This window comes from Ochotona princeps, chromosome 16 (assembly GCF_030435755.1).
Source record: "Ochotona princeps isolate mOchPri1 chromosome 16, mOchPri1.hap1, whole genome shotgun sequence".
Lineage (NCBI taxonomy): Eukaryota > Metazoa > Chordata > Mammalia > Lagomorpha > Ochotonidae > Ochotona > Ochotona princeps.
In genome coordinates this window covers 9,419,078-9,444,615 of record NC_080847.1, presented here as the reverse complement: position 1 = coordinate 9,444,615, position 25,538 = coordinate 9,419,078, and the positions used below count along the sequence as shown (strand labels likewise).

The 25,538-nt window shown below is 46.7% G+C and overlaps 1 protein-coding gene across 3 annotated transcripts in view; it reads right to left on the bottom strand.

Annotated features, from left to right (window-relative positions):
* Window positions 1-10,477: 10,477 nt before the first annotated feature.
* WDR59 (WD repeat domain 59) overlaps window positions 10,478-25,538 on the bottom strand; it is a 68,063-nt gene continuing 53,002 nt past the window's right edge. For all 3 annotated transcript variants that reach the window (XM_058675087.1, XM_058675088.1, XM_058675089.1), the window contains 7 exons: window positions 23,810-23,891; window positions 22,200-22,312; window positions 20,746-20,896; window positions 20,566-20,638; window positions 19,265-19,391; window positions 18,651-18,793; window positions 10,478-10,795 (listed from right to left, as the gene is read on the bottom strand). In XM_058675087.1, the coding sequence (XP_058531070.1) occupies window positions 10,560-10,795; window positions 18,651-18,793; window positions 19,265-19,391; window positions 20,566-20,638; window positions 20,746-20,896; window positions 22,200-22,312; window positions 23,810-23,891 (925 nt within the window). In that variant the 3' untranslated portion in view covers window positions 10,478-10,559. The remainder of the gene's footprint in view (window positions 10,796-18,650; window positions 18,794-19,264; window positions 19,392-20,565; window positions 20,639-20,745; window positions 20,897-22,199; window positions 22,313-23,809; window positions 23,892-25,538) is intronic.

Sequence of the window (25,538 nt, the reverse complement as noted above, 5' to 3'; positions counted from 1 at the left end):
AACTGCCACTGGAGATGTTTGTGACTGAGTCCTGTCTCTGCTTCCCATCCATGTTAGGTGGACCCCTGGATGCAGTAGGTGGAGGTTCACATAGCTGGGTCTCCCACCACCCATATGGGAAGCCCAGGTGGAATTTCTGGCTCCTTGTTTCTACCTGGCCTAGTCTGGGCTGTTCCATGAAAATTCTCTCACTCATGGGTCCGGCAGTGTGGCCTGGCGGCTAAAGTCCTTGCCTTGAACATGCTGGGATCCCATATGGTCACCGGTTCTAATCCCGGCAGCTCCACTTCCCATCCAGCTCCCTGCTTATGGCCTGGGAAAGCAGTCGAGGACGGCCCAAACTCTTGGGACTCTGCACCCGCGTGGGAGACCTAGAAAGAAGTTCCTGGCTCCTGACTTCGGATCGGCGCAGCTCCGGCAGTTGCGGCTCACTTGGGGAGTGAATCATCAGACGGAAGATCTTCCTCTCTGTCTCTCCTCTCTGTATATCTGCCTTTCCAATAAAAATAAAATAAATCTTAAAAAAAAATTCTCTCACTCTTGCTCTCCTTCCCTGTGTGTGTGTGTACTACTCTGTCTTTCAAAGAAATATATCAAAGCTTCAAGAAAGAGAGTATGTTAAGTCTTCCTTTCTCCTTACCTTTCATGAGAAGTTTTGGGGTATGTTATCACTGCCCCCGATGGTGTTGTCGGAGGCTACTTGCTGGTGATGTGGACTTGGCCACCTGGCTGTAACACATTAACGTATTTCCTGGGTTGACATGCACAAAGGCACAAGATACAGTGAATGCACCTGATGTTTTCCAAAGCGAATGGTGGTGGCCAGGCTGGCGGTGTGGCCAAGGCAAGTCAATGCTTTTCACCGCAGCCCTGTTGGGAGAGCAGCTGGCTCATGGGTCTGAGTGTGAAGCGCTTGGGAATTTAGAAATCTGCATTGGGGGGGGGGAGTGGGCAGGAATCTAGCCCAGCGCTTAAGACACCCAGCTCCACTTCCAGCTTCCTATGAATCAGACCCTGGGATACTGCGGTGACGGCTTGAGTGACTGGGTCCCCGCCACCCAAGGAGGAGGTTAGGATTGGCTCCTGGATTCCAGCTCAGCTCAGCCCAGGCTGGTGTGGGGATTTGGAGAGTGAACCAGAGAATGGACGCTCTCTTTGTGTCTCAGAAAAACAAACAAACAGGGCCCGGCGGCGTGGCCTAGTGGCTAAAGTCCTCGCCTTGAAAGCCCCGGGATCCCATATGGGTGCCGGTTCTAATCCCAGCAGCTCCACTTCCCAGCCAGCTCCCTGCTTGTGGCCTGGGAAAGCAGGAGAGGACAACCCAAAGCTTTGGGACCCTGCACCCGCATGGGAGGCCCGGAAGAGGTTCCTGGTTCCTGGCATCGGATCGGCGCGTACCAGCCGTTGCGGCTCACTTGGGGAGTGAAACATCGGATGGAAGATCTTCCTCTCTGTCTCTCCTCCTCTCTGTATATCCGGCTTTCCAATAATAATAATAATCTTTTAAAAACAAACAAACAAAAAACCTTGGCCACACTTGACAGAGGAGAAAACTGAGCATAGCAGCTAAAATACAAGCAACTGAGATACAAAGCCACGTGGTCTAACCCAAGCTACTGATGGCTTTTGTAAGGTAGTGAACCAATGGATGCAAGATGGCAATCTCTACCTATCTATCTATCTATCTATCCATTTATCTATCTACACATAAAGATAGATAGATGTATTTTTTTAAAATAGTAAATGGGTAATTCCAGGAACAGGACTGGTGACAACTCCTGTCTGGGATGCGAGTCACCTTTTGCCAGGTGCATTCACGTGGTACACCCCACTCACCTGTTGGTCTCTTGGCAGCCATCTCCGTCATCAGACTAACTGTCACAGAGTCTTCGTCCTTGTGTTCATGTCACCCTGAATTTATTTTGTAATGAACCCTAAAACACAAAAGTAGGGGTACTGGCACTCAGATGCAGAATGATCACCATAAAGTGCTTCTCTCCAATGAGATAGGGAAAGCTCTTAAGAGGAAAAGAAGAACAAACACAAAACCACTGCATGCTGAGGTGGCTGAGATCCACAGGGAGAGCAAGGCTGCAGGGAGGCAGAAGGACGTTTACACCAGCTTTTGCTGTTTCGGCCACGGTGTGTGTGCCTAAGACTGGGCTGAGATGGCAGCAGCCTGACGTCTGAGTGTGGCTGCACAAGTGAAAACACAGTTTTGCTTATCTTCTTGGAACTTATCCTCTGCAGATAAAAAGGACTCATGGGATTTATCTATCTGACCCCTGGCTAGGTTTGCCAGATTTAGCAAATAGAACTACCAGGTGCTCATTGAAATTTGAACTTTAGATTAACAACAACTTCATAAGTTCCAACTGAAATTCAGATTTGCATGCGGCTCTTTGGTTTTATCTGACAACCCCCACCAACTCCTCCCACTTCCCCTGCACCACCCCTTCCCGACTCTGGCTACCACAGCCTCCATGGGCGGCCTTCCTGCAGTTTTTCTGAGTCACTTAGAATCTCAAACATCCCTTGCCTGCTCTGCACACCTGTAGGGGAGTCTAGTGTGGCACAAAACCCTCTTCAACCACGTCTTTATTAATATGGGAAAATGAATGTAAGAGCTCAAAGGCTGGGCCCATCAAGAACAAGCTGGGAGACAACACGCTTCTTGATGGAGGATGCTAGTGCAAAAAAGGCTTAGTAAGTAAAGTACTTTCCCAGAGCGTGCCACCAGGAGATATCATTGGGAAACAAATCTCGGCACCAGCTTGCATCCCACACCTCTGCCACATGCCTGAACCCTGTGAACTTCGGAATGGGTGGCACGAGAGACAGTGCTGCATCTGCATGTACAGAGGCATGGTCAGACTTCCACACAGGCCCTGTGCTTTCTCTCAGTCACACAGCAAAGCTGGGGTAACCACAAAGGTTTCCAGAGGCACAGCTGGTGTTCCCAATTCCCAACCTAGGAAAATCATCATCCCAAGCATGGGGCACCTTCAAATGCTAGATCATAATTAACAAATGTGTGCCATGGCTAAAGAATAAAAGTCAGCACAAGGGTTCGTGTTGTGGCACAGAAGGTTAAACTTCGGCAACACCAGCATCCCATGGAGAACAGCCATTTTGAGTCCTGGATTTTCTAATTTTAGTTCAGCTCCCTGCTAGTGCACCTGGGAAGGCGGCACAAGATGGCCCAAGTATTTGACTTAAGCCCCTGCCATCCATGTGAGAGATCTGGATGGAGTGTTTGGTCTCTGGCTGCAGCCTAGCCCAGCTCTAGCGGCTATAGCCATGTGAGGAATGAACCAGCAGATACCTTTCAAAGAACTACATAAATATTTTAAAAAGAAGAGCAGCATGGTGGCTGAAACCAGCAACTTGTGAAATGCTTGAAAATGTAATCAGATCTTTCAAAACATAATCAGTGATTTAAATATACACACTTCGAGTCACATTGAATTCAAACGTCAACGCACAGTAGACATTTGAATGGCAGGCTGTAACGAAGCAGGTAGAGTGACAAGCAGTTCCTTTCATAAGGATCCTGATGGTTCAACTGATGCATCTCCCTAAGCAAGGCAAGAAAGCCCTCTATAGGGCTCGGTGTGATAGCATAGTGGTTAAAGTCCTCGCCTTGCATGTGTCGGGATCCCATATGAGCACCGGTTCTAATCCCGGCGGCCCAGCTTCCCATCCAGCTCCCTACCAGTAGACTGATAAGTCAGTACAGAGGACACTATCTCCTGTCTCAATACAAGCAGTGACATCAGTGAACACTGATGTTCTGTTTGTTTTCTATTACCACACACTCAAATCATTGTAGCCTATAGTTGGCTAGAGTCTCTAGGTCTTAGTCACATGAACTCCCTCAACCCATACTTCTGCAGTAGTTCCTAATTCACTGGAGACCTACCTCTAGCCTTCATACAATTTAACTTTCCAGTCTGGAGTTTTTAACATCATGATGGGATGCCATTATCCAACATAAGAATGACGCATCCACCCAGCCAGCAGAATCCATTCTCCTGTGAGCAGGTCATCACATGCTTGGGGCTCAAGCAGTGTGGGAGGAAATAAATCAGCCTCGATTGCAGCAGAGCTGGGCTCCAATGCCAGTTTTGTTGCTCTGCATGTGTGTCTGAGTCTTACTCTCACCAACTGCCAAATGAACTGTGTTCCTGAAGCGGGCTGGTAATGAGGGCCAGAGGTCAAAGCACATTAAAACAGACAGACACACACTTTGCTCCTAAGGCTTTGTTTCTTGCTTTATACTTCTGCCTTTCCCATGTGCTTGTGGAGACCATGTTGCTAGAACCCCTGGAACCACCTGACTGGCTAGGCTCCGGGATTTGATTCTACCACACCCATCTTCTTGCCTTACAACTGTATTGGAGCTGTTTCTCTTTTTCTCTTTTTTATTTTAAAAGATTTATTTATTTTTATTACAAAGTCAGATATACAGAGAGGAGGAGAGACAGAGAGGAAGATCTTCTGTCCGATGATTCACTCCCCAAGTGACCACAACTGCCGGAGCTGCGCCGATCCGAAGTCAGGAGCCAGGAACTTCTTTCCGGGTCTCCCACACAGGTGCAGGGTCCCAAGAGTTTGGGCCATCCTCGACTGCTTTCCCAGGCCACAAGCAGGGAGCTGGATGGGAAGTGGAGCTGCTGGGATTAGAACTGGTGACCATATGGGATCCCGGGGCGTTCAAGGCGAGGACTTTAGCTGCTAGGCCACGCCGCTGGGCCCCATTTCTCTTTTTCAAAGCTAACCTTCACAGCTGTTGGTTCTGCAAGATGTATAAGGCCTGTTTCAAGTGGCAACATTTCAAACAGCTTTATCTTTCTGATGTCTTTCCAGTTGGAGCATTGATGAATCTGGAGGGCACGAGAGGGAAGCAGATCTCTCATCTCACATTTAAGAGATCAACTACAGACCTGGTGGGAGGAAACTGTAGCCTCAACACACTTGAGGCGCTAACCTCTGCCGCCACCTAGTGCTAGTCATCTCAGCTGCAGAAAGCTGCCAGCTGAGAGCTACCCCTGGAGCTTCCAGAATTTTCATCGTCCTTGGGAAAAACAAGAGGGCTGCAACGTCTGCAGCTGAGCCAATTCAAAGCCAGGCGCCAGGAGCTTCTTTCAGGTCTCCCACATGAGTGAAGGATCCCAAGGTTTTGGACCATCTGCCACTGCTTTCTCAGGCCACAAGCAGGGAGCTGGATGGGAAGTGGAGCAGCCATGTATGCAATGCCAGTATTGCAGGTGGAGGTTCAGCTTATCACACTATGGTGCCAGCTCCTGTTTTTGGTTATCTGAACTCAATGGAGTTGAATCATGGTCCTCCCATGCATGACTAGGCCTTCTCCCCAGGGGCAGCTTTGAGGATTTCTGCATCCAGTTTTGCAGGAGACAACTGGTGTCCCGGGAGGAGATGAGTATTTCCAAAGTGATGGCAGACATCAGAACTGTCAGCCATTCCTGAAGTTACTGATTTACAAGCATGAACATTACTGGAAAACAATTACCACCTTCCTAATGGAAGTGAGTCAATGGACTAAAATTGGAATGAGAAGCTGTACTTGCTTGTTACACAACACCAGCCATCCCTTTCCGAGGGGCAATGCTAGGCCTGTACCAGATCCTGCTGGGTCCATCACTAGGTACCAGACTCTGCCTTCTCCTCTCCTTTCCCACTGTGAGGGACACTGTACTTGCTATTGCTGTAGGCAAGGCATGCACCGTGGCAACTGCCAACACAAACCCTCTGTTTCTTTGCTCACCACACCCAAGCCTGACTCTGCAGGAGAAGGGAGCATGCAGGTGTGCTGGTCCAGGTGCTGGGACCTTAAAGGGCTAATTACAGATTGGATCTTCTTCCTTACATTGAGGGCTCCCTAAGTACCTACACTGAAACAAATCCCACAATCACTGGTCAACAAGACCACAGCTGGATCCAGGGAGGGGCTAGGATGGCCGAGGTGGTGCTCAAAAGTTTGAAACTATTTTTCAGCATCAACTGTGGGAAACAGCAGCGACCAGCTCCATTAAGTAATTACACTTTTTATTAAAAGAGTCGTGATCGGGCCCGGCGGTGTTGCCTAGAGGCTAAAGTCCTCGCCTTGAATGCGCCGGGATCCCATATGGGCGCCGGTTTTAATCCTGGCAGCTCCACTTCCCATCCAGCTCCCTGCTTGTGGCCTGGGAAAGCAGTCCAGCACAGCCCAAAGCTTTGGGACCCTGCACTCGCCGGTTCCCAGCTTCGGATCAACGCAACACCGGCCGTTGTGGTCACTTGGGGAGTGAATCATCGGACGGAAGATCTTCCTCTCCGTCTCTCCTCTCTGCATATCTGACTTTGTAATAAAAATAAATAAATCTTAAAAAAAAAGTTGTGATCACTCACTAAGACCTGCAGGGCATCCTCTGTGCAGTTCTCTCCCACAGAAATGTTCTGCACGAATCTAGTGTCAGATCTCTGCAGGAAGCTGACCCTCACTTGATCCACTCACCTGCTCAGATTCCCCGTTTCATGTACACTCATGGGCAGGCACTCAGTTCAGTGAATGATAGTGCAATGTGGGGATGTATTCACCTCCATCAACGTAAAACTTACATTCCACAGGCTTCTTTTTTAAAATATTTTTTTTCTTATTGGAAAGACAGATTTATAGAGAAGCAATGAAAGATCTTCCATCTGCTGGTTCATTCTCCAAATAGCTGCAACAGCTAGCTGGGCTGAGCCGATTTGAAGCTAGGAGCCAGGAGCTTCTTCTGGGTCTCCCATGTGGTTGCAGGATTGGTCCCAAGATTTTGGACCACCTCCACTACTGACACAGGTCATAAACAGGGAGCCGGATGGGAAATAGAACGGCCAGGACATGAATCCGCATCTATATGGGATTCCAGTACTTGCAGGGGAAAGATTATAACCAATTGAGCCATCACACCGGGCCCTCCACGGGGAAACTTTTATGTCCATTTCTCCCCGTCTCCTGCCCTCCTAGCCCCTGACAACCACCAGCCTGTCCTCCAGCCCTAGAGTTTTGCCAGACAGGCACAGTGGTTAAGATGCCACCTGGGACTCCCACAGCCCATACTAGAGTGTCTGGTTCAAGTTCTGAGTCCACTTCTGATTCAGCCTCCTGATGACATGCACCCTTGGAGGCATCAGGGAACAGTTCAAGGACTTGGGGCCCTGACATCCACGAGGAAGACCTGGAAGGAATTCCTGCCCCCCAACTTGGGCCTGGCCTAGTTCCTGTGTGATAGACCCCTCTTTCTGCCTTTCAAGTAAAAAGGCAATTAATTGGGGCTGGCATCGTGGCACAGTATGCCAAGCTTCCACTTTTTTTGAGGGGGGGAGGATGGTGAAATTCCACATGGACATCATTTTGAGTCCTGACTGCTCTACTTCCCAGCTCCCTGCCTGTGGCCTGGGAAAGCAGCAGCAGAGAATGACATAACTCCTTACGCCCATGCTTCAATGTGTGAGACCTGAAAGAAGTTCCTGGCTTTGGATCAGCTCAGTTCCAGCCATTTGTGGCCATTTGAGGAGCAAACCAATGGATAAAAGAAATATCTCTGTGTGTATGCAAGTTTGTAACTCTTAAAAAAAAACTTTAAAAAATGAAAAGCGAACTTTGTTTAACAAAGAACTGTACAAAATGTTAGCACTATGGGATTCAATTTTCGTGCTCAGCCCTGTGCCCTTTAGCCACCTGGGGTACCAGCGGTTTGTTCTGCTTTCTTGACAATTAGCATCCCTTAGGATGATGCACTGCAGTTTTACCATTCACCTCCTGGAGGACATCTGGGTTAATCCCAGCTAGGGGTTATCACACATCTACTGTTTCAGTGTTTGTCTGTTTCTTCTGTTTCTCTGGTTCTACTTTTCTGTGAGCTGCTTAAATATTCCTTGGAATCTCCTCTTGATGTGCAGTGTTGTGACTGTATCACTTCTACCCCTTCCAGTGGTGTTACTTTGTGGTTTAACTTGTCTGGTATGCTGTTAGGGGCACCCAGTGGTGCCTGCTGGTGCTGCCTGAGGGGCCAAACATAGCCCAGGCTGGTGCCATTGGTGCCTCCAGGCCCTGGGGACAAAGGCACTTCCCGTGCTAGGCTTGTGGAGGAGGGACCTCAGAAGGGGGAAGGAGTGTGTGCCCCATCGCTGGTACTGCTGGTCTCACTGGAGTTGAGAGATTCACAAGGGGCCAGGGGGTGCCTTCCACTGCTGGCTTGGAGGTTGGGAACTGCCTGGTTCTCTTGGGCAGGGAGTGCAGTTCAGGTGTAAGATCTCCTTCCTCTGAGCCTGGAGTCTCAGCTCACCTTTCCTTGCCCACCCCTCATAGAGTTCTTTGGCATTACTTCTGGGGTCTAGAGTTGCAAGAAGCAGGAAGGTGCAGGGAGACCAGCCTACTGCACCTTGTCTCTCCTGAAGGCCTTGTCTGCGATGTGTGTTAGGGAGGTGCTGATACAAATGGCAAGTCACTCTTTACCCGTCCAACTATGAGGGATGTAACTGCAGTGTGAAGCGTATAATAGAACAACACTAAACACAGAAATGCCCTTCGATACTTGTGCATTTAGATAAAAAGTATGTGATAAGCACAGGGCTGCTCATGTTGGTTGCTGGGAGAGAACAAAAACAGCATTAATTTTATTTCTATTTATTATTCTTCTGATTGTAGTTAAAAAAATTTTTTTTGGTGGGGCTGGCACAGTGTCATAGTAAATAAAGCTGCCACCAGCATCCCGTACGGGTGCTGGCTCAAGACCCAGCTGTTGTACTTCTGATCCAGCTCCCTCCTAATATGCCTGAGAAAGCAGCAAAGAATGGTCCAAGTATTTGGGCTCCTGCACCCATGTGGGAGACCTGGAGGAGTTCCTGGCTCCTGGATTTGGACTGGCCCAGCTTCGGCTGTTACAATCATCTGGGGAGTCAACCAACAGATGGAAGATCTCTCTCTCTTTCCCCTCCCGCTACTCATAACTCTGCATTCCAAATAAATACATCTTTAAAAAATGCTTTTGAAGAAAAAATGCTCAAAGTGCTTTTGAAGAAAAAAATTAACAGAGAATTTTCAAAGATGAATTTTGAAAACTAGCTACAACGGTAACATCTGTCAACAGGAAAACAGTCAAACACTTTGGTACAGTCACACTACAGAATGTACTACTTAGCAGCAAAGAGGAAGCACATCATGACATACACAACAATTTGGGTGGCTTTTGTGGGAACTACATGAGTGAAAAGTCGAGTTAAAAAACTTATATACAATATGATGCCATTTACAAAGCAGCTTTTTTAAAAAAAAGATTTATTTACTTATTTATTTGAAAGGCAGAGTTACAGAGAGGGAGAGAGCTCCTTCACCTGCTGGTTCACTCCCTAAGTGACCACAGTGGTCAGGGCTAGACCAGGCTGAAGCCATGGGTCTGGAATTCCTGCAGTTTGAAGCCTGGTGATACACAACACTCTTATATCATGGGACAATCCTTACATTGATTAATGTGGAAATCAATGTAAACATTTAAGAAACAGGGATTTCAAGAGAAATATATTTTTAAAAGATTTTTCCCAGCATATTATAAACATGAAGAATTGAAAACCACACTGAAGAACTGGTGAATGTAGGAGTCGTAATCCACTCAGACTACAGGAAAACATGGGCAAAGTTTCCAAGGGACTTAAATGAAGAGAGGTGCGCATCAGAACCCTAGCCAACAGTAGACAGGGGACACTCATGCTTCGACGCTGAGATGCAGTCTCACCTTCTCTTTGCTAGAGGAAGTAATTGTGAGACTCTTGGGGCTGGGAACAACCTTGAGTGTCAAATTCTATTTTCTCCTGTAGGATGACATAAACACATCAGTATTTCCTTTAAAAGTCAGAATGACTTTCAGCCTATCCATCCAAAATGAGCTCAATTAGAATTGGAGTAAAAAATGATTTACTAAAACCTTTAACTTTCTCTGTGGAGACAGAGTTTTTCAAATGACTGGAATTTTATTAGCCAAGGAACAGCAGCTAGAGGAGAAGTAACAAAAATGTATCTTAGGACTCCATAAGTACTTCACATATTTACCAACATAAGCATGGCTTTCCGGAAGGCTACTCTCCATGAGACCATTCGCTGTTTCAACTTCCACAGCTGCAAACGTCACAGGCCTGCTGGTCAGTGACCCTGACCCTCACATCCTTTGGCTCAGGGGACAACCTTCTACGTCAGCCTCTGGTCTCTGTGCTCACATCAGAACACTCCTCGCAGGGTGAAGGCCAACACCCTGACAGCTGACACTGGCTCTGGGGGAAGGTGCTTTCCTCCATGACAACTTCCAGCTCTGGAGCTGTTGCCGGCAACACATGGAGCATGGCTCTGCGTTCGTGTCCCCTCCTCCTAAGAGACATTCATGCTGGCACAGTCAGAGCAGGCAAAGGCTCCTGAGCAGCAGGCACAAGGACACTCCTGGCTCTGCAGTGCCTGCCCAACTCCTGGCTGAACACTGGTGGCCAGCATTGGGGGGTCCTGACAACTGCCAGCATCTGCAAGTTCAGAAAGTGCTTTCCAGCAAGCAGTGGCACCCACACCCAGTGGGACACACCTCCTGAGTCCGAAACCACTCCATCATGTGGCTGGTGTGGCCACCGTGCCCACAGGTCAGGCAGAAATTGGATGATCCGCGCACAGCCACGTGGCAGACGGCACACTGGAAGGTGAAGCCCTTGCAGACGGCGCACTGCGTGCCTCGGACCTCGCTCCGGCAGTGGCTGCAGTACACGCCGAACTCTGGAAATGGGCAGGGTGGGGGAAACAGAGGCATGGTGAGTTTTGCTCTGAATAGGGGAAACTGGGCACTGGCCTGGCTCTGGTTTTCATCTTCACAAGCAGAATTTCTTCTGTTATGTAGGTAAGTGTTAGAAAGGGCAGCTACTGTCACTGCAGTGGCAGGGGACGGGCAGAGGGCATGACTAGCATTGACAGCAGTCATCTGATGTTTCTTCCTGCACTCATGGCTGGCAGGGGCTCATCACAAAGAAGGTGCTCATCAGACATTTTGAACAACTCAGGAAGCCTGTCAGGAGACAGCAGACTGCTATGGCTGGCCCTCCTTCCGGCCTGTGTGCTAAGTGATTGTTCAGGAAGATGGCCCCATCAGGACACCACTGTGGCACGCCTTGTGTGAGAGGCTGCAAGGTTCATCCCACCCTCCCAAGACCCAGTTGGCATGTTACTAACATGCAGAGCCAAGGGGCCCTGCTTGCCCTGGCTCCCCTCTCATCCCTTCTGCTCAGTGCTTCCTTCCTCTCCATCCCCAGGGCAGACCCCCCCACATGCTCTACCTCCCTTGCTGGGATGCTCCCCTCCCCACCAGACCCTAACTAAATCCTAACTGTCTCTCCTGACTTGGGTGAATGGTCATTTCTTCCTTAAGTCCCATGACAGCCAGAGCAAAGGTACACACAAGGCCCCACCCCTTCTTGCCCCCCGACTGTCACCTTGCTCAGGCTGAGTCCAGTGGCCAGCACCAGCCTCTTCTACTCTCTCAGCAGCCATCCGCTGACATTCTGCAGAACCACCTGCTTCACCAGGGACTTCTGTTCTTGCTTCTCATCTTCTCTCTAGCCCAATATGTAGCACAGTCCTTGGTGTCTAACAAAATCCACCCCACCAGCCCTTGGCTCATCTGGTCTCTCAGTCTTTTCCCTCTGGTCTGCAATCCACTTTTCTCTGTCTGCCTCTTTCTGGCTGCAATTAGCCATTTGGTCAACCTGAATCCCACACACTAAACTCTACTAGTTTTCTGCAAACATCTCCAACTTCTTTATTCTTCTTTTCCTCCAACTACAGCATCTGACAAAACCTCAACCTTGACGAACCTCATCACCTGTCCAAGCATGCCTGTCCCCAAGAAGCTAAGGAATCCTGGAGGATGGTGCTATGTGGGTTGTTCACATACTATACTACAGTGTCTGGTTTGAGTCTCAGCTCCACTACCAATTCCAACTTCCAGCTAATGCACAGTGAAAGATGACTCAAGCAGCTGGGGCCTGCCATGCACACAGAGACCCAGATTGAATTCTGGGCTCCTGGCTTCAGTCCTGGCTACTGTGGTCATTTGAGAAGTGAACCAGTGGATGGAAGATGGCTCTCTGTCTCTGTGTGTCTTTGTCTCTCTGCCTTTCAAGGAAAATGAAAATAAATAACTTAGAGGCCAGCATTGTGGCACAGCAGGTTAAGCTACCACTTGCAATATTAGCACCTTATATCAGATGCCAGTTTGAGTTCTGGCTGTTCTGCTTCCAACCCCAGCTCTCTGCTAATGTGGCTGAGGGAGTAGTGGAAGATGAGCTAAGTATGTGGACCCCATCCACCCGCATGGGAGACCAGGATGGAGTTCCTGATTCCTGACTCCAGCCTGACCCAGACTGGACTGTTACAGCTACCGGGGGAGTGAATCAGCAGATGGAAGATCTCTCTCCTGCTCTCCTTCTCTTTCCCCCTTTCCCCAGCCTGTCACTCTTTCAAATGTAAATAAGTCCTTTTAAAAAATACGAAGGAAGGAAGGAAGGAAGGAAGGAAGGAAGGAAGGAAAGAAAAGAAAAGAAAAGAAAAGAAAAGAAAAGAAAAGAAAAGAAAAGAAAAGAAAAGAAAAGAAAAGAAAAGAAAAGAAAAAAGACATGCCTCTCACTTTAGACACTGTCAGGTCTCCTAGGCCAGTGTGCTTCTTCTAACCTCAGATGGCTCCCTGGAGCTTCTGCCAAGTTCACTTCCCTCACCTTGGGAAGTGAACTTCACCTTCACCTTCCCAAGTCGGGCCTGACAACAGAGGCAGGCACCTCTCTTCTATCACACCTGAACCCTCTGCTGTATTATAGAGATGTCATAAAAATACATCAACAAAATCTATTTGAATACACAGTAATCAACACAAATGTCTATGGAGGTCCTAGTTAAGGGATATCCTGAGTTTGATCAGACCAGTTCAATAATTTTGGTTTAAGAAGAGTCAGGTCTTCTCCACTTAAGCCTGACTTTTTATATTATATAAGACTCTGCCTCACATTCGCATGATAAACCTTAACTTTCTATTACTGGCTTTATTGGTCAGATGTTACTTCTATTCAACATTTACAATTATAAGAATGCAAAAATTGCATGCGCAAGTAAACTGAATTATAATATGTCTTTTTGAATAGTTTGTCCTTTGGCACTTGAGATAACTGTAAATGTAAACTTCATTTATCTAAGTAAGATTATTAAGGTTTCATCTCTAAAACAAACCTCAGAATGTCACAAATAATTGTTTCTCTACAGTGAGTCAGAGCAAACATAATTTTCAAGATCCTTATTAACTTTAAGAATTTGGGCTAATATTTCACTTAGCTAATAAATGAATAATTTAGGGGGAATCTGGACAATCTCTAAGTGAATCTAAATCCACAAAGACAGAAAATGCAAAAACACTACACCATTCTCCCTTGCCTCTTTGTAGTATCCACAAGGCAACTTCTGGTTGAAGCATGCGGAGCAGGCGGTACGAGGCCTTTGCATGCTGCTTGAAGGGGTGCAAAGAACACGGGGCATGTTAACTAGGGTGTCAAGGTGTCTCCTGAATGGGCACCACCTCCGGAACTTCCCAGATGGCTGCTGAGCAACACTGCAGATCTGGTCCCCCCTCTGTACATGCATAGCAAAAGGGATATCAGAATGAACTGGAAATGTTTGATATTCCTCATGCTTTTAAATCAGTGCAACGTTATTGTGAGGGCCCTTATACTTACTAAGCCTACTTTACGGGTTGGCTGCACCTCACACTGGAGGCCTATCTTTGAGTCCCAGCTCTGGTGTGTTATTCCAGCTTCTTGTCAGTGCAGACTGCGTGAGGTGGCAGGTAACGGCTCGGGTAACTAGGCTCCTGTCACTCATGTGAGACCTGAACTGAGTCCCCAGCTCCCAGCTTCAGCCAGGCCCAGCCCTGACTGCTGTGGGCATTTGGAGACCGATCCAGTGAGTGACAGATCTCCAGCTCTCTCTCTCTCCCTCTCTCTCTCTAGCTATCTCTGTCTCTCAGCCTCTCAAATTAATCAATAAATAAATTTAATATTAATTAAATAAAGTTAACTCACAATATGAGATCAAAAAGAAAAGTTGCATTTTCCTAGGTGACTGTATACAGTAAGGAGTTACTAAAGCACAATGTTTTCAACAACTGTCTTTCAAGACCAATAGGAGGGGCCTGGCGTGGTAGCCTAGCAGCTAAAGTCTTCTCCTTAAACATGTCAGGAATCCACATGGGTGCTGGTTCTAATCCTGGAGACCCCACTTCCCATCTAGCTTCGTGCTTGTGGCCTGGGAAAGCAGTCGAGGACAGCTCAAAGCCTTGGGACCCTACACCTGCATGTGGGAGACCTGGAAGGGGCTCCTGGTTCCTGGCTTCAGATCAGCTCAGCTCTGGCCGTTGCAGCTGCTTGGGGAGTGAACCATTGGATGGAAGATCTTCCTCTTTGTCTCTCCTCTTCTCTGTATATCTGGCTTTCCAATAAAAAAAAATGAAATCTTAAAAAAAAAAAAAAAAAGACCAACAGGAAGATACCAAGGCTATATATGAAGACTGGCAGACCTGACAAGTCAGATTTTTAAACCTGTTTCATTTGGTAGTATCAAGCATTTTGTAACGTGAATTTAGAGTTCCCTGCTGGTCCGAGAATTCCCATGATCTAAAACGTTTTCATCTGAGGGAAACCACTGTCCAAGCCCTGTGACCTGATGATGTGGCCGACTAGAGGCGTCCTCTCCTCCATGGTGGTACTGCTAACCGTACATTTACGAGGGTCATTTAGCTCCATTGCCACCTGCTGGTTTCTGCTTTTGTCTTACATTTGTTTAAAGACAGAAATAAAAACATACAGAAGAAACATCAAAATCAGGGCTCTTTAGAGATCACTGAAAGCCCTCTTCCCTATTGACCCAGTGAAGAGAGATCTGCATGCTGACAATCTCCCTACACATGTGCTGGACAGGAATAGAGCCAGAATCCCCAAACCCTACGGCCCAGAAACAGAAATGATTTTCACGAAAATACGTGTAGATGGCTGGAGAACCCATGGTAAGTGCACAGGAATTACTCAGCAAGGGTTAAGTAAGACTGACAAAACAAACAACAACAACAAAAACAGACCCACAGCTAATAGACATCTGAGAACAATCCTCTTCTCTCTCCTTGTTCCATCTCTATCCCTCAATGACATTTAAATAAATCAAAATAAAACACTCTTTAAATGGTATCTTGTTCCATTTTGCTAAGCAGAAATAAAAAAGAGAAAATAAAAATCTAAATGCAAGATCATAACTTATCAGGAACACTTAAGGACAAAGTCTGTAAGAAATAATTATACATTGATTGATCTGTGTAAACATACTCAAATATGAATTCCAGTACATTGATATGTTAGGATAAATTAATTCTGATTATCATTTAAGCCTATGTTTCAGAACTGGATTGTATTATAGACTTCTCATCCGCCCAACCAGGCCACACCTTCCTACTTCTGCATATGACCCACCTGATCCATAATGAATGTCGGTGATGATTTAGCTGACTAAAGCATTGACACATCAGTTCCATATGTCTGTGAGTCAGTTTTTTCATAAAATAACTAAAAAAAAATTTTTTTTTAATTTGAAAAGCACACACACACACACACACCATTCTCAAGGCTGGGCCAGGGCTAAAGCCGGGAGCTGAGAACTCAGTCTAGCCCTCTCACCCCCTGGGTTTCAGGGACCCAATTGCTTGAGTCATCACTGCTGCTACCCAGAGTCTGTATTAGCAGGAAGCCGGAGTTAGGGGTTGGAAGCAGGCACTGAACCCAGGTGCTGATGTGGGACATGGGCATCCTCAGAACTAGGCTAAATGGATGCTCCCTGAAAATTAATTTTAAAGGACAAATTACTGCAGCCTATCATTAATCTCTTCCCATTACACTTTCCTGAATTGAAATACTCTGAAAAAAAATACAGTGTCTTTACAGTTCTCCAAATGATATTCCAAAATAAGCAACATTAAAATCATCCTTGTCACTCACCACCTAAAGTTATACATTTCTCTAGTTTTTTTCAAACAACAAAGTACAACTTGACCCAAATAGCTCTATGCACCGTCTTGCAAAACCATTCCCTGCTAACCACATCCCATTACTCCTTAGAGAAAATCCTTTTAGCTCATTTGCCATGTAACTTTTACCTTCCTGTCTCCAAACACATTTATAAAGTGATTTCCTAATTTTCATATTTATGCATTAGACACTGATTTCCCACAGGGAAAAGTTTTCACTCCTTTAATTTCCCAACTGCATGCGTGTTCCACCTGCTGCTTGTCTTCCCCATGCAGTGCTGCTCAGTATTCCCACCTCACATTACTTAGCTAAGTGAGTCAGCCTTATGCAGGCCACGCCACGCCACATACCGTGGCACTTCCTTTGGTGCATATTTTGCCTTTCCCAGAGCAACAGCCTTGATTTTTTCGCTTGTTTAGTTTGCTGTGCACTTAATCAGCAACTCACCTCCACATTCTCCCTTGAACTTCCGAGTTGTCTGTAAGTATTCTGCACACCGAACTACCCTAGATTTGTTTTCCATATTCTTTTCCTGGGGGCAGGGCTCCAGTCTGGACAGGCTGGCTGTGAACACTGTGAGAACCTTCCCCGGTGTCCCCACGCCTGTGTTTCCCTCAGGGAGTCTACTCCTTCACCCTGGACAGGCTGATGTTTATCTTCACACTTGATTGATCACTGACTTACACAGGCCAGTCGAGGTTGGAAGCCACTTCCTGGAGGTTCTACCCTGGAACTCAGAGACTGATCCTCTGAGGCCTTAGGTCATTCATTCACATGCCTCACTTTTCCTAGGTGATCTTTTTCTCTTTTTTTCCCCCACCTGCAGAAATTCTGTAACCCTGCTCTTCCTCATTTGTTATGTTAGGGACTTAATGAGAAATGCATTTCCTTTCTCTGAAAAAAAAAATCCAATCTTCATTTGGGAAAGAGGAGAGTTGGCGTGTCCAGCTCTGAGAAGTAGGGAGTAGCAGTTTGGAATTCCCAAAAGAACCACCAAACAAGATTCCTATGTTTATGTTCCATCAACTTCTGGAGCTACCAGATACCACAGCTTCCTGAACCTCTTGGAGAGGATCATCATTTATTTATTTGAGAGACAGAGTTCCCACCTGCCACTTCACTCTCCAAATGTCCACACTGCTGGGAGACAGAAACTAAGCCAGGCACTCAATCCAGGCCTCCCTCACGGGTAGCAGGAACTGGACCATTTGAGCCATCATCATGCCTCCCCCAAAATGCAATTAGCAGGAACGCAGGCTTGGGAGCTCCACCTGGGATCAAACAGCTACTCCAATAGGGGATGCAGGGGATGGACTTTGTTTCTTTGTTGTCTTTTTTTTTTTTTTAAGATTTATTTATTCTTAATGCAAAGTGAGATATATAGAGAGGAAGAGAGACAGAGAGGAAGATCTTTTGTCCAACGATTCACTCCCCAAGTGAGCGCAATGGCTGGTGCTGCACCAATGCAAAGCCAGGAGCCAGGAACTTCCTCCAGGTCTCCCACAGGGGTGCAGGAATCCAAGGCTTTGGGCCGTCCTCAACTGCCTTCCCAGGCCACAAGCAGGGAGCTGGATGGGAAGTGGAGCTGCCGGGATTAGAACCAGCGCCCATATAGGATCCTGGCGCATTCAAGGCTAGTACTCTAGCTGCTAGGCCACCACGCTGGGCTCTGGACTTGCTTCTTAATCACTAGAGCACACACCTACTCCTAAAACAGACTCTTAATCCATCTCTATCTCTAGCAGTGTCCCCCTCAGACAAGACAGCAGATCTGACTATTGCAAGTTTCCTTAAAGGTCATCCTTCTCCTCTGCTCCCTTCAAATCTCTCACTTAACAGCCGAAGTGTACCTCTGAATATATGAGCCAGAGACGGTCACTTTCTCACATTCTTGCCATGGACTCAGAATGCAACCTGGCTCTTCAGTACAATTTAAACTCTGGCCTGATAAGACACCCCGTGCACCCATTTCCTGCCCACTGAATCCTAGCCACACCAGGGTTCCTTCTCTGTTTCCAGGGACAGGTTACTACTTCCCTCTTGGGCTGTTCCCACTGCCCTGTGTGGGCAGTCCCTCACTCTATGGCCCTCAGCTCCTCAGACAGTGCCTCCCGTAACACCCATCTCCTATCTGTCCAAATGTTTCCTGTTCACGCTGCCCAGCACTGTGCTTGCTCACGAATATTGATCACAATTTGCCACTATTTGGTTTTCCTTTCCCATTCAGCTATGAAGCCCACCAAGGGAAGGGATGCATGAAACTGTCGCCTAAGAGGAGGTCGATATGTATTAGTTGAATAAATAAGTGTTCCTACTGCAAATCAATAGTTCAGAACTGTCTATAAAACCACTTCTTTCACAAGTGAAATTTAATCTTATGAAATGCAAGTTTTCAGAACCCTGAAAAAATATCCCTCAGAAACTTCTCACTACAAATCAGAAGCTAAAATTTCACTTTAAGACTGATTTTGTGAGCATAGTAAAGAACTTTCCAGATAGTGGCAGAAAAAGAAATTCATACTCACCAATCCCTTTGTGTGGATCAGGGGGACAGGAAACAAACTTCAGCACTTCTGCTCGCTTCTCTCTCAGACCCCAACGATACAGGATTTCCCCATAGCATTTCTTAAAGTCATCAAACTGCTGGGTATTGGCAGGGTCCAAAAGTCTGCAGGAAGTTCAGAAGATTTCTTCTCAGTTCCTTTAAGCAAAACAAGCTGGATCCAAGAGCACTTAACAGGTCTCTTTAAAACTTAAACATTAATGAATAAGTCTATTTGATAGGCAGAGCAACTGAGACAGAATCTTCCACCTACTGGTTCATTCCATAAATGGCCACAGCTGGGCCAGGCTAAAACCAAGGGCCTGGGAATGTCATCTATTTCCCACATGGGTGGAAAGAACTCAGGTACTGGACCTTAATCCACTGCTTCCCAGGCACATTCAGCAGGAAGCTGGATTGGAAGTAGAGAAGCCAGGATTCAAACTCACACTCCAATGTGGGATGCCGGCATTCTAAGCGGTGGCTCAACTTGCTGTGCCAACATGCCCACCCCAACAGACCTTTTTCAAAGTAGGAGTCTCAGTTTGAGAGAGTCTAGAGTTTTAGAAAGGCGCTGCAGCCTAGGAAGACAGTTACCTTTTATTTTTATCATGCTGGTCCCGCTCCCGCTCCCTAGGGTCACTGCAGGTCAGGCTCCCAAAGCGCATCTCTTCAGGTGAGGACTCCCCCCAAGGTGAAGAGATGTGCTCTGCCTCCTTGCCAGCTGGAGAACCAAGCAGAGGGAGGACAGCAATCAGAGAGACCTAGGGCAGGGTCTGCAAGCCCTCCCAGCATTGCAGAGAGAGACAGAGACAGACACAGAGAGAGAGTGAGAGTGTGTGTGTGTGTGTGTGTGTGTTTGTATGGCAGTCAGAGAGGCTGAGGGCAGGGTCTACAAAATCTCCCAGCACGGATATGTGTGTTTGTGTGTGTGTGTGTGTGTGTATGTACGGCAATCAGAGAGGCTGAGGGCAGGGTCTGCAAGCCCTCCCAGCATGGGTGTGTATGTGAGTGTGTGTGTGTGTGTGTGTGTACACATGTGCACAACTGAATCTCTGGGGGAAAACAAGCTGAGCTGTGCATTCTGAGGAACACAACCAAACACAACTCTTTCTTAGCCTTGCCTTTTTGTCCAGGTATTTCATTATTAAGAGAACCTGGCAATTAAGCCCACAGCATGATAATTAACGACTTTGTCATCTAGTGATGTAACAGGATATTACATAGTTACTTTTTACAAAGATTTTTTTTAAATGCTTATGATAAAATTAGAAATGGAACACAAATATCACATGTATGCAAAGAGTACAGCCATATGCAGATCAGAGGAAAATGTTCTGGAAGGTTAGGCTATTATTCCTAGGTGAGAAATCAAAGATCACTATTTTCCTTCACAGTGCTTCTTGTCCACAGATCTTCGCTTGCAATATAACTAGTGCTACAGTCAGTAAGATTAAGATCATTTTGAAAACAAACATTTTACAATCCAGGAAACACAAATATTCCTATTCATGAAGCAAATGTATGGCCAGCTGGAACCAGGCCCAGTTTTACTTCTCTACTCTTGGGTGGTCCTAGGGAGGGATGGAGACAGGAAGTGGTAGGTGATCATAGACAAAGATGTGTGAAGGAGAAAGGATAAGGGTTAGGTTTAGGGGTGAACAAAGGGGAGCTCCACCATCAGCTTTTCAAGGATATAAGATATAAAGGAACCCAGCAAGATAGAGCGATCTACCAGGCAGTGGCCTGTCTAGCCCACAAGCCAGGCTCTCTCCCTAGCCTGTTAAATTGAAAGAGAAATAAGAATCAAGGAAAAATACGGAGAACATGCACCCATGCAGGTCATCAGGAATCCCCTGCACAGAACTTATAGCGTGCTGTGCCGCTTGCATACCAACCTATGTTCCAGCCCCCGGTGCTGAGCCCTGGGTCTGACATACTGGAGCAGGAGCCAGAGGAGGTGAAGCTGGGCTGCAGAAGGGAAGAGGGACTCAGATCACTGGCATCAGAAACCCAGTCCACAGCAGAGCTTACATGAACGCAAAACTCAGACACACACTGCAATGCTGTGAGCTTACATAGCGACTGTGGGACACCATGAGAGTGGAAGACCGGCTGGGAAAAGGCCCGAAGGGGGTTGGTATTCCCTGAGGCCGAGACTGAGCTTCAAACACACTGCAGAGCATGGCCAAGGTCTGCACATCCCGGAGCCGGCAGTAATGAGCCAACCTGCAGCAAAGGAGAAGCAGGAAGACAACCCATCAGAAGGGAAGGTGGAGATAACTGGCACCAGCAGGGCAGGCTACTGCCTTTGAGGCTGGCAGGACAGCTAATTCTGCCTCGGAAACCTCTGCCAGGAACTGGGGTGCCTACAGATAAAATGGTTTGACCTATTTGGAGTCTAGCTAAATTTGCTTTGGAATAAAAGGCATCACAGTACTAGAAATTACCTGGATAGCATGAAACCTGAACGCTGCAAGTTGGCATCCAGGCCTGGGTTCAGACTTGAGAGCAGCTTCTCCCCAAACTGAGCACACTTACTAGCCTCCAGACAAGGCCACATTTGCTCCCTCGGTCTCCCTCACTCCAAGAAAGAGCCACCGTACTTTTCAGGGGGTTCCCTAGACACAGCACTCAGGGAACCTAAACCGACTTGAAGAGCTGAGAGAGCATGCTCACACACCAGTGAGCACACTCCAGAGGCGGGAATTAGGAAGATGAACAAGTAAATAGAAACAGCTAGGAGCACGTTCACCTTTTGGGTCCTCATGTTCCCTTTATCCTGTGAGGACAACCAAGCTAGAACATGAGAGCTGGGGACCAGAAAAGCCTCTGTTGTTGTGAGCACTGACACTGTCTGGTCGACCTGTAGCTAATTTTGTAGGAGCCTCACTCTTCCTGTCTTACTGGAGGAGGTGGGAAGAACTCAGCCCCGAGGCAATGGCAGCACCAACACAGATCCCAGGTCCGCCCCCAGCAAGCAGGCCGAGTGACCCTCTCTTCTGAAGGAAGCAGTTTCTGTGCCTGGCCCTGGGCCTCACTGTTACGGACACAAAGTGGTTTCATGTTACGGTGGCATGTTATTCCATATACTGGAATTTCCATCTGCCATATTTCAGCACTGAGAATTCAGCACAAATGTTCTCATGAGCTGCCCATTGAGAGTGAAGGGCTCACGGGTTTTGGAAAATATAAACACCAACGTGTAAGTCTCTGAGATTTTCCCAGTAGCCAAAAGAAAACGTAAGCATTCTAAGGGTTCCAACTCCAGGGTTCACACTGATGTAACTCATGAATCAAGCAGGGATCTCTAAGGGACTCCTGAGTCTCAGATGTCTCAAACCCTTAGCTACTGCAAAGTCCCTTCTGCTATGGAAAGCTGGTTCTGCACAGAAACTATTTCAGCAATAAAACCAAGGGTCTACTTCTTCTCCTGCCCCAGGCCTTTGTACCTGTCTCTTGGGCAGCAACACACACAGTATTTGGGGTTACTGACCCAAAATGGACATCACTTTCACCCTTGAAAACCTACAGGGACTCAAGCAGCTGTCGCCCAAATGGATGTCGAGCCCAGGGTGTTTCCAAATCTGGGTCAGACTTCGGACCTAGGCAAAGGTCTGTAGCTACCATCGCCAGAGACCAAACCTGGATAAATGAAAGAGAAACACTCAAACCAGTGAATACAAGAACCAAAAAAATCATGAAGGTTAACCACTGCAGCTATGCAAGCAGCCTGGGGCCCCAGTGTCTAGAGGGTCTGCAGAGAGGCAGTTCAGGCCCTGCTCAGACCTAGGGAAGGCAGGGTCTACCTTTTCATGAGGCCTCAAGGGATGTGTGTATACTACAAAACCTGAGAAACTCCAGTCTTGAAACTTTCATTTGCAAACAGTGAAGAAATGACACACTGTGATCTTGTCAGCAGGTCATCTCACTGCTAACACATGTGACACTTTCGGCTGCTTTTTATAGAACTGGGTTGGCAGGAGAGGAAAATGGCATTCTAGATTTCCTTTAAGGTCTCTCTTTTGTGTGTCTATGTGTGTATTTTTAAAAATATTTATATTTATCTATTTAATTCAAAGTTGAAGTTCCAGACACCGAGAAGAGAGAGAAGTCTTCTATTAGCTGTTTAAAGCAGCAAAGGATGGCCCAAGTTCTTTGACCTCTGCACCCACATAGGAGACTCAGATAAAGTTCTTGCTTCTGGCTTCACCCTGGCCTGGCTAGCCCCGGCTGTTGCAGACATTTGGGTAAACATTTGCAAGCTTTCTTTCTCTTTATTTCCTCTCAGCAACTCTGCTTTCCATATAAATAACATAAATCTAAAAATAGACAAAAATAAAAACACAAAAGGAGCTTGCTTTATTTGTGTGTTCCTATAAAATGAAGGAAATTTAGATTTTTGTAAGAGGAAATCATATTTTAAAACTCAACATCTCGGGTCCAGCACTGTGGCCTAGCAGCTAAAGTCCTTACCTTGAACGTGCCGGGATCCCATATGGGCACTGGTTCTAATACCAGTGGCCCCACTTCTCATCCAGCTCCCTATCTGTGGCCTGGGAAAGCAGCAGAGGACGGCCCAAAGCTTTGGGACCCTACACCCATGTGGGCGACCCAGAAGAGGTTCTGGGCTCCTGGCTTCAGACTGGAGCAGCTCCAGCCTTCACAGCCACTTGGGGAGTGAATCATCGGACAGAAGATCTTCCTCTCTGTCTCTCCTCCTCTGTATATGGCTTTCCAATTAAAAAAAAAAAAAAAAAATATATATATATATATATATATATATACATATCTCTTAAAAAAACCCTCAACATCTCTAAATAAAGAAACATTTTAGTAAACTGTTAATGAAATGAAGCTTTTAAAATAAAAGTTAAAAAAATTTTTCAGAATGAAAATGGCAAAGAACAGAAACCCAAATTTAGGTGTGTGAATCACCATGGAGCTGGGGCAGAAAAGAGTCCAAACAATCTATCAACCAGTGCCTCAGACAGTGCTCCCAGATCTTCCCTGGGCATCCAGGGCCATCCAGGGCCGCTGGAAAGCTGCTACCCTCAGGTCCTACCAAGCAAGACGCCCCCAGCTCTCAGGGCAAACGGACTGCCCTTCAAGGAAGAGCCGCTCGGGAGGGATGCACAATACCTGCACGAGATCCTTTCTTCCAACAAGCAAAGCCGATGTGGCGTTCTTTTGACATGTTTCCTGAATGTCATTCACATTCAATCTGAAAATTTTTCAAAAGAAAATAAAAGTTGTCTCATTTTCTAAATCAAATATTCCATACAAAAAGGTGAGAAACTGTCTCTGTGGTTGTCACTCCCCTGCCTGGGTGTCAGTTTTGTGGTGAAGTGTGCTAAACTGCTGTTTGTGATGACAGCATCTCATACAGGAGAGATAGGTTCAAGTCTCGGCTGCTCCACTTCCAACCCATCTCCCTGCTCGTGCACCAGGGAAGGCAGCAGGAGATGGCCCAAATAGGAGACCTAGATGGAGTCCTTGGCTGCTGGCTTCAACTTGGCCCAGCCCTGGATGTTGTGTCCGTTTGGGGAGTGAGCCAGCAGATGGAAGATCAATCTCTCTGCCTCCACTACTGCCCTCCACCTTACCTTCCTTCCTTTCTTCTGCTGCTCCGCCTTTCAATAAATAAATAAATAAATTTCTCTCTTTAAGTTTTTTTTTTTTTTGCATTGGCCTTAAGCTCCCCTCCTACCTGACATGAAAGAAAAGTTTAACCAGCACTGATGCTAACACAGCTGTTGGTTCTAGGCTAGAAAAGGTGAAATTTCTCATAGTTATTTTTTTTTTTTAGATTTATTTTATTTAATTTCAAAGGCATAGTTACCTACGGCTAAGGAGAGACAGCTCTTCCATTTGCTGGTTCACTTCCCAAACAATCTCCATTGTCAGGGTTGTGCCAGACTGAAGCCAGCAGCCAGGAACTCCATCAGAGCCTCTCAAGTAGGTGGCAGGAGTTCAAGTACTTTGGCTATCATTCGCTGCCTCCCAGGCTCATTAGCAGGAACCTGGACTGGGAGTAGAAGTGGAACTTTGATCCAAGGGCACTCTGATACGGAAAGCAGGCACTCCAAGTGGCAAATCAGCACACTGTACTCTAATGCCAGTCCCTGCTCACAGCTCTGAAGTCAGGAAAAGGGGCCATACTCAAATACCTATTTACCAACCATGTTTTCTGCAGTATTTCTAAGGCTTGAGGATTGAACAAAAGTGGACTTAAAAAGGTGGTTATCTAACTTAGAGGTTAAGATACTCACATCCCACATCAAAGTACCTAGATTTGATATTGGCTCTAGCTACCAACTTCCAGCATCCTGCTACTGTAGACCCTGGGAGGCTCAAGTGACTGAGTTCCTACCACCCAAGTGAACTGCATTCCCAGCTCACCTTAGCTATAGCCGTTGACGGCACTAGGGGAAGTACCAAATGAATGAGTAAGTTTTATTTATTTGTTTTTCTTTCTCTCCCCCCAACTCTACCTCAAATAAATACATACCTTCTCAAAATTGTAAATGGATTTAAATGCATACAACCTTGACTGTGACTCCTAACACACTGGCATATCCTGTATGCTCCACAGCTGTCCCTTTGGTATCCGTGGGGAATCAGTGTCAGGATTCCCCGTGAATACTGGAATCTGTGAATGCTCAAGTTCCTAACGTAAACTGGTGTAGTAAGAGACAAGTATCTGCTGTAGAAGATGGCACTTGGATACCTGCATCCTATATCTGTGTTCTGGTTTCACTTTCAAATCCAGCTTTTTTTGCTAACACACGTCCTAGTAAGCAACACAGGCTATGGCTCAAGTAGTTTAGCCCTTAGCACTCATGTGGCAGATCCAAATGGAATCGAGTTC